Source organism: Boleophthalmus pectinirostris, unplaced genomic scaffold (genome assembly GCF_026225935.1).
Source record: "Boleophthalmus pectinirostris isolate CB_2022bp ecotype Guang Dong unplaced genomic scaffold, ASM2622593v1 HiC_scaffold_19, whole genome shotgun sequence".
Classification (NCBI taxonomy): Eukaryota; Metazoa; Chordata; class Actinopteri; order Gobiiformes; family Gobiidae; genus Boleophthalmus; species Boleophthalmus pectinirostris.
In genome coordinates this window covers 36,474,572-36,483,347 of record NW_026571140.1, presented here as the reverse complement: position 1 = coordinate 36,483,347, position 8,776 = coordinate 36,474,572, and the positions used below count along the sequence as shown (strand labels likewise).

At 40.1% G+C, this 8,776-nt stretch overlaps 1 protein-coding gene across 1 annotated transcript in view; it reads left to right on the top strand.

Annotated features, from left to right (window-relative positions):
• The first annotated feature begins 5,708 nt into the window (after positions 1-5,708).
• slc9a5 (solute carrier family 9 member A5) overlaps positions 5,709-8,776 on the top strand; it is a 105,362-nt gene continuing 102,294 nt past the window's right edge. Inside the window, 1 exon segment of the mRNA XM_055154938.1 lies at positions 5,709-6,076. Coding sequence (XP_055010913.1) covers positions 5,758-6,076 — 319 coding nt within the window. The 5' untranslated portion in view covers positions 5,709-5,757.

Genomic DNA, 8,776 nt, shown 5'->3' with positions numbered 1-8,776 from the left:
ATAAAGATTTTTTGTAATGAAACATGCCTCGATATACAGTATTTTAGCACGTTATTGTTGTTGTCATTACTGTTATGAACACCAGGGGGCAGTGTTTGATAAAAATGAACTGTTTTGAGTGATCTTACCTTGACTTTCATTCATTTTTTTTGTACAACACGTGTATTATTGCCATGTTATGTGTAACTTTTCTTGCGGAGGGTCCGTCGCCTGCTTCTCTCCATGGAGATATTGCCTGGAATGTTCCGCACTATGGCATTACACCTATTTATCTCTACAGAAACAGGAGGGCCAAGCTCACAGTAAGTTTTTAAGTCAATAAAAGCACGTTATTGAGTAAATGCAAGATGTTTAATGTCACACCGAGAAATTTCAGAAGAGTAGTCGGACCCTCCGCCAGAAAAGTTGCACAGCAGATCTTTAGTTGCTCTATTTTAGCTTATCTAACTTGTAAACGTCGTACGCCACGTTATGCTCTTGACACGTATTTTTCCAGATCATGACCTCTAAGGAGAAAATTTCTGAAAGGGCTTGGAGTAGAGCCGCTGTTCCATTGTTTCGAGATACTCTGTCCCACGTAACAGACCTGGAATAAATCTGTAAAATGTCTCAGGTGAGTGGAGGTAAGAACTTTAATATTGTCACACTTTCGGGAGAATTTCTCTTGGGCGTACGGAGCTGTGTATCCGTACATCTGCGCAACAAACTCACACCGAAGCGCGCGGGCATAAATGAGACGTCTACAGTGTCATTAAGAGCGCGCAAAAGTACAAGGTGAGCAGAGGCGGGACCTTTTACACCTCAGAAGACTTAAGATTTATTAGCGTGACACTTCGTTCACTGATCCGAAGTTTCAAGTCCCACTCTCGGACGTAAACAACTTTGGTTGAGCGGTCAGATCCAATAACTCACAGGTTCGTTGGTGTGATTCCAGCTCCCACAGATGAATGCTGTCGTCGTGTCCTTGGGCAAGACACTTAGCCCACCTCGCCCCCAGGGTCTGCGTACAGTGGTGTGTGAATGCTTGTGCGTCTGTGTGCGAAGGGAGTGAAAGGACCGACGCAGAACTCCACGCTCCACAGAGCTAAAAGCAGCCGTCGTCTGATCGCACTTTGTGGACACCCTGCTCCACAGGCTCGGGGTTCTCTCAGGGGCAGTCCTAGATTCCAAGTCCTACTCCAAGATTAGTCCTAGTTTAGACTTGGTTTAATCCTGGTTTAGTCCTGGTTTAGTCCTGATTCAGTCCTCTGTTTGGTCCTCTGTTTAGTCCTCTGTTTAGTCCTGGTTTAGATCCTGGTTCAGTTCTCAGTTCAGTCCTGGTTCAGTCCTGTTTTAGTTCTAGTTTAGTCCTGGTTCAGTCCTCTGTTCAGTCCTCGGTTCAGTCCTGGTTTAATTCTGGTTCAGTCTTCGGTTCAGTCCTAGTTTAGTCCTGGTTCAGTCCTCAGTTCAGTCCTCGGTTATTCCTGGTTTAGTCCTGTTTCAGTCCTCTGTTTAGTCCTTGGTTTAGATCCTGGTTTAGATCCTGGTTTAGATCCTGGTTTAGAGCCTGGTTCAGTCCTCGTTTAGTTCTGGTTCAGTCTTTGGTTCAGTCCTGGTTTGGTCCTAGTTTAGTCCTGATTCAGTTCTCGGGTCAGTCCTGGTTTAGTCCTGCTTTAGATCCTGGTTCAGTCCTCTTTTCAGTCCTGGTTTAGTCCTAGTTTAGTCCTGGGTTTAGTCCTGGTTTAGATCCTGTTTCAGTCCTGGTTGAGTTCTGATCCAGTTCTCGGTTCAGTCCTGGTTTAGTCCTAGTTTAGTCCTGGTTCAGTCCATATAAGGCGCAAAAGTTTGGCATCTTGGCACAGTTATTTTCTTGAGAATAACTGTGCTGTAAGTAATATAATATTCGTGTAATGTCTTATATTTTCAATGCAGTAATATTGTAATGTTACTTGGTGCAGTACAGTTGGTGGTGGTGGGCTTCTTTTCTAGTTTTAGCTTTAAATTTACTTTAATGAAAATATCTTGTGCTTTATTCAGGTATTTAGTATTAAAATAAAGACCTTGAAAGTTTTAGTTCACACTCACCCGAATTACATTAACTGTGAACTACAAAGTTGATATAAAACTGTTTAATAATAAAAAGTCCTTTCACTTCCTGCTCTAACTTGCAAAACTGAAACTTCTTCTTTTTTCTTGTATTATGACTGAAAAAACCTTGACATGTTTGGGTGATCAGACGTCTGAATCTTTTGAAAAACACCGAGCAGTAAGTGAAAAAAGAAATGTTCTCGGTGACCAAACAGGATTCGTGTGTTCTCTGGATTTGACTGATACATTTATGCAAGTTCAAGACGAGGGAAAACAGTTTTAACTCGGCCAGGAGCTCATAAGTCTGTTTAATATAACATGTTCCCTGATTATTTTAACACTTAGTTCTGTATTCACATTATGAGCAGTGTTGGGAAGGTGACTTTTAAAATGTTTTCCCCTACAGATTACAGATTACAGATCCCAAAATGTAGTTTGTAACGTAATCCATTAAATTACTTAAAGTGAGTAATGTAATCTGAATACTTTGGATTATTTGATTTGCTGTAGAAGAAGCAAAGACGAGGAAATCTTCACATAAGAAGTTTTGTCTGATAAAAGAAAATAAAAATCCCAGACTTTACTTGAACCAAATTAAAAATATTATTGATAGAAGAGGAGGAGACACGGTCCGCACAGCATGGTTTAGTCCTGTTTTACACCTGGTTTAGTCCTGGTTTAGTCCTGGTTTAGTCCTGGTTTTAGTCCTGGTTTTGTCCTGGTTTAGTCCTGGTTTTGTCCTGGTTTAGTCCTGGTTTAGTCCTGCTTTAGATCTAGTTTAGATCTAGTTTACACCTGGTTTAGTCCTGGTTTAGACCTGGATTAGTCCTGTTTTAGTCCTGGTTTAGTCCTGTTTTAGCTCTGGTTTAGTCCTGTTTTAGTCCTGGTTTAGTCCTGGTTTAGATCTAGTTTAGATCTAGTTTACACCTAGTTTAGTCCTGGTTTAGTCCTGTTTTAGTCCTGTTTTAGTCCTGGTTTAGTCCTGTTTTAGTCCTGGTTTAGATCTAGTTTAGATCTAGTTTAGTCCTGGTTTAGTCCTGTTTTAGTCCTGTTTTAGTCCTGGTTTAGATCTAGTTTAGTCCTGGTTTAGATCTAGTTTAGTCCTGTTTTAGTCCTGGTTTAGTCCTGTTTTAGTCCTGGTTTAGCTCTGGTTTAGTCCTGGTTTAGATCTAGTTTAGTCCTGTTTTAGTCCTGGTTTAGTCCTGTTTTAGTCCTGGTTTAGATCTAGTTTACACCTGTTTATTCCTGGTTTAGTGTCCGGGCAATGAGTGGAATTACCGAGAAAAAAAAAAAAAAAAGGGGGTTATAGCCCAAAATGTGAAAACAGGAAAATCCCGCCGTGTAATCCATTTATTTCATCAAAGTAACTGTAATCCAATTACCACTCACTGAAACAGTAACTGATTACGTAACACCAGTACATGTAATCTGTTACTCCCCAACACTGATTATGAGTCTCCAAGTTTAGACACCTTAAACTCCATTTTTACATTTTTTTTTTTTTTTGCCGTCTGTTTGCCTCCATGTCATTACTTTGCAGAAAATGTTCCCTAAATTTACCCGTGTCCATGCGATGCCACCGTGCCAGCTTCCATTTCAGATCTGTGGAGAGGTGCCCCCTTGTTTTCTTTACCAGAGAAGTTACACAGTGCAGCTTTAAACACTGTTCTTAACCTGCTGTAAATACTGACCTGTGAATCTAAGTCTCGATACAGTGAAATATTAAAGACACTCGTGACATGGACTCGAGTCAGACTTGAGTTATATTTTTATGACTTGAGACTTGACTTGATGAAATGGACTAAAACTTGGGACTCGACTTGGACTTGAAGGTCAGTGACTTGGGACTTGACTCGGACTTGAGGCCTGTGACTTGAGAAGACTTAAGAAGCACAGGACATTATAGTTTTAGTTTTTTTTGTTTTTTTTTTTTTTTTTTTTTAAAACTTCATCCTACTCCTTTTGAGCACCCGGTTCCAAATATGTACATATCCTTGTTTTGTTTTTTGTGTTTAGTGTTGTTGATTTTGTTTTTACGTTGCTCAAACAAATAATAGCAAAAAAAGAAGAAAAAAAAGTATAGTAAGTATAATTTATCTTCAAAGTCATATAAATTACAAAAATCTAAGCTTTGGTTTAAAGACTTGCAATGGCTTGAAGCTCAAAGTAGACGGCTCAGACTTGACTTGGACTTGTGGGCCAGTGACTCGAGACTCGACTTGGAATCGTCTGTATTTGACTTGGGACTTGACTCGGACTTGAGGCCTGTGACTTGAGAAACACTTTTAAATCTGAATTCTTTCTATTCTGGCTGTAATTATTCACTTTAAGATTTTGTCAAGACATTTAAAAAGGAAAAATTTATATTTCTACAACTCTTATATACTCTATAAATACTCATATATAAATATACTATGATGTTTTAAATTATAATTCATCTTAAAATTCATAGAAATTGCAAAAATCTAAACTATATTTGGTATTTTGGTTTACAGACTTGAAATGACTTGAAGCTCAAAGCAGACGACTTGGACTTGACTTGGACTTATGGGCCAGTGACTCGAGACTCGACCTGGACTTGCCTGTATTTGACTTGGGACTTGACTCGGACTTGAGGTCAAAGACTTGAAGACTTGAGCAGCACTTTTAAATGTGAATTCTTTCTATTCTGACCGTAATGATTCACACTAAAATCTTGTCAAGACATTTAAAAAGGAAACATTTGCATTTCTTCAACTCTTATATACTCTATAAATACTCATATATAAATATACCATGATTTTTTTAAGTACAATTTATCTTAAGAGTCAAATAAACTGCAAAAAATTCAAGCTATTTTTGGTACTTTGGTTTAAAGACTTGAAAAGCTCAAAGCAGACGACTTGGACTTGACTTGGACTTGTGGGCCAGTGACTCGAGACTCGACTTGGCCTTGCCTGTATTTGACTTGGGACTTGACTCAGACTTGAGGTCAAACTTACTTGAGACTTGCAAAACAAAGACTTGGCCAAACCTCTGGTCGTTAGATTCATTTATTTACCATTTGTAGTGAAAAACCACACTGGAAAAACACGTGTAAAAAGCTGAAAGTGCCCCGTGAAACATAACAGATCGCTTTATGTTTCAAACAGACTGTAGAAGAAGATATTTTTTGTGTTTTGGAGGAGCTGCAGTGTGCTCTGAAGCAGCAGCTGGAGGATGATGCTGCTGTAGACTGAAACTGCAGTGTCATGCTCCTAAATACAGACACGACGCACAAGCACAACACGCTTTTAAAGGTCGGGCATCCGGATTTTATAGGGATTATTATAGCGTTTAATTACAAATACATTACACGTAAAACCAGCGTGAAGCAGCTTAAATATTTGTCAACACATTATAACTTTAAATGACCTGACACCTGTTGCTGAAAGTTGAATTAATTGCCTTTTACGCACAGACGCACGCACCCAATCCACGCGTCTTAAATGAACGCGTCACGTGGTCGTGTCGCGTCCCTCCCTCCTCGTGTCCCGCCGGTAATGCGCTTGCCAGTGCGCGTGTCCGTCGTCCGTGTGTGCGTGTGCGTGTGTGTGCGCGTGCGTCTCGGGTCCTTCCTCCTCCGGTCAGTCACGGCGCCGTCAATGAGGTGAGAGCGGCTGAGTGCGTATTTAAACCGGGCCATGGCAGTCCGCTGAGCCCCCGCGAACCATGCCGAAGCCCGGGCTGCCGTCCGCGCTGCTGCTGCTCGGCGTCTCCCTGGTCGCGCTGGGTCTCCTGCCCGCCTCCTCCGCAGACCCGAGCTCGGGGGATCGCGGGACTCGGGGACCGGTGGCGCTGGCTCACTCCGCCGCCGCCGCCGCTGAGGAGCCAGCTGTTCCCGGGGTCGGAGCGGAGGACGGGTCCGGGGAGCAGCATCAGCACCACGGGCACGGCGGAGGGTACAAGGTGGTCCAATGGGAGTGGAGCTACGTGCAGACTCCGTACATCATCGCCATCTGGCTCCTGGTGGCGAGCGTGGCCAAGATCCGTGAGTAACTCTGTGTCTGGGTCTGGACAATGAAACAACTGTCACTTTTAATGAACTTACTCGAGGCTTTAACGTGTTTTTCACTCGGTTTGTGGTGTTAAAACAGACATGGACATTTATCAACACGGAGTAACTGCGTTTTTCCTGCTACTACTGAAATCCTTCCCTGAAGCTTGTACAGTACTGACATCAACAGTGTTGGGAGGGTGACTTTTAAAATGTATTCCCCTACAGATTACAGATTACATACCCCAAAATGTAGTTTGTAACGTAATCCAGTAAATTACTTTAAGTGAGTAATGTAATCTGAATACTTTGGATTACTTGATTTGCTGTAGAGAAGCAAAGACAAGGAAATTGTAAATGTTTTGTCTGATAAAAGAAAATAAAAAGACCAGACTTTACTGAACCAAATTAAAAATATTATTGATAGTTTAGGTTTGGACCTGGTTTAGTCCTGTTTTAGTCCTGGTTTAGACCTGGTTTAGACCTGGTTTAGACCTGGTTTAGACATGGTTTAGTCTTGGTTTAGTCTTGGTTTAGTCTTGGTTTAGACCTGGTTTAGACCTGGTTTAGACCTAGTTTAGACCTGGTTTAGACCTGGTTTAGTCTTGGTTTAGACCTGGTTTAGACCTGGTTTAGACCTAGTTTAGACCTGGTTTAGACTGGTTTAGACTGGTTTAGACCGGTTTAGTTTAGACCTGGTTTAGACTGGTTTTAGTCCTGGTTTAGTCTTGGTTTAGACCTGGTTTAGACCTGGTTTAGTCCTGGTTTAGTCTTGGTTTAGACCTGGTTTAGACCTGGTTTAGTCTTGGTTTAGTCTTGGTTTAGACCTGGTTTGGACCTGGTTTGGACCTGGTTTAGTTTCCGGCAATTACTGGGGGAAAAAAAAAAAGGGATATAGCCGAAATGTGAAAACAGGAAAATCCCGCCGTGTAATCCATTTATTTCAACAGAGTAACTGTAATCCAATTACTACTCACTGAAACAGTAACTGTAACTGAATACAGTTACTCATAATTTGTACTCTGATTACGTAACTCCGGTACATGTAATCTGTTACTCCCCAACACTGGACATCACTTGTTGGGGTATTTTAAAAGCAAAAACATGTCGCAATAAATATCGTACCGTGACATGCATATCGTGATAATATTGTACCATGAGATCTGGATATCGTTACATTCTTGGGATTATGACGCAAATAATGCACACCAAAATCTTGTCAAGGTATTTTAAAAGCAAAGAAGTGTCATTATATCAGCCTTTACCAAAATATTGCAATAAATATCGTACCGTAACATGTATATCATGATAAAATTGTACCATGAGATCTGGATATTGTTAAATTCTTGGGATTTTGATGGAAATAATTCACACCAAAATAAAGTATCAAGGTATTTTAAAAGCAAAAAAGTGTCCCTATCTACAATTATATCAACCTCTTCAAAATATTGCAATAAATATCCTACTGTGACATGCATATCGTGATAATATCGTACCGTGAGATTTGGATATCGTTACATTCTTGGGATTATGACAGAAATAATTCACACCAAAATCTTGTTGAGGTATTTTAAAAGCGAGAAAATGTTATTATATTAGCCTATTCAAAATATCACAATAAATATCGTACGGTGAGATGCATATCGTGATAATATTGTACCGTGAGATTTGGATGTTGTTAAATTTTTGAGATTATGACGGAAATAATTTACACCAAAAAGTTGTTGACGTATTTTAAAAGCAAAAAAGTGTCCCTATCTACAATTATATCAACCTCTTCAAAATATCGCAATAAATATCGTACTGTGCCATGCATATCGTGATAATATCGTACCGTGAGATTTGGATATCGTTACATTTTTTCGATTATGACAGAAATAATTCACACCAAAAAACTTATGGAGGTATTTTAAAAGCAAAAAAGTGTTATTATATCAGCCTTTACCAAAATATCGCAATAAATATCATACCGTGAGATCTATATCGTGATAATATCATCCCAAATCTCACGGGAAAATCAAATCTTGGATACAAAACTTGTCAGGGTATTTTACAAGCAAAAACATGTCCCATCTACAATTATATTCAAAATATCGCAATAAATATCGTATCGTGACATGCATATCGTGATAATATCGTACTGGGAGATTTGGATATCGTTGCATCAACAGTGTAAAGATGAAATAGTGATTGACAGGACATAGGTTTATCTGTTACATAAGGCTGAGTTGTTTTACAGTTGCATATCGGTACGCTTTTTTCTTTTTTTTTCTTTTTTTGGTATTAAACCTTTCTATCGTCATGGAAACCAGACCAGACCACGTTACAGGTCGGGTCTGCGGAGAGGTGAGCACATTCACAGTCCGTATGAATGTTTTTCTAGGGTATTTTTGAGCTATAAACCCGCTTGTAATTGAATAAACGTAAAGTGGAGCTGTTTAACGTGAACCGGCCCTAAACAAAAGTTACACAGTGCAGCTTTAAGTCATATCTTTGCATATGTTCTTCGTCTTCGGTCCGTGCAGATTGGGTTCGTGGATTGAATTGTCCCACGGTGAATGGTGGGAGATAGGAGGCGGTGGCTGCTGTAGGGAGATTGGAAAACACAATAGAGGCTGAATAAATAGTTTTCCACAGCTACAGGTCGCTCAGATAAATCTCCACTTTTCAATTAAAGTCTCGGTTTGCGTTAAA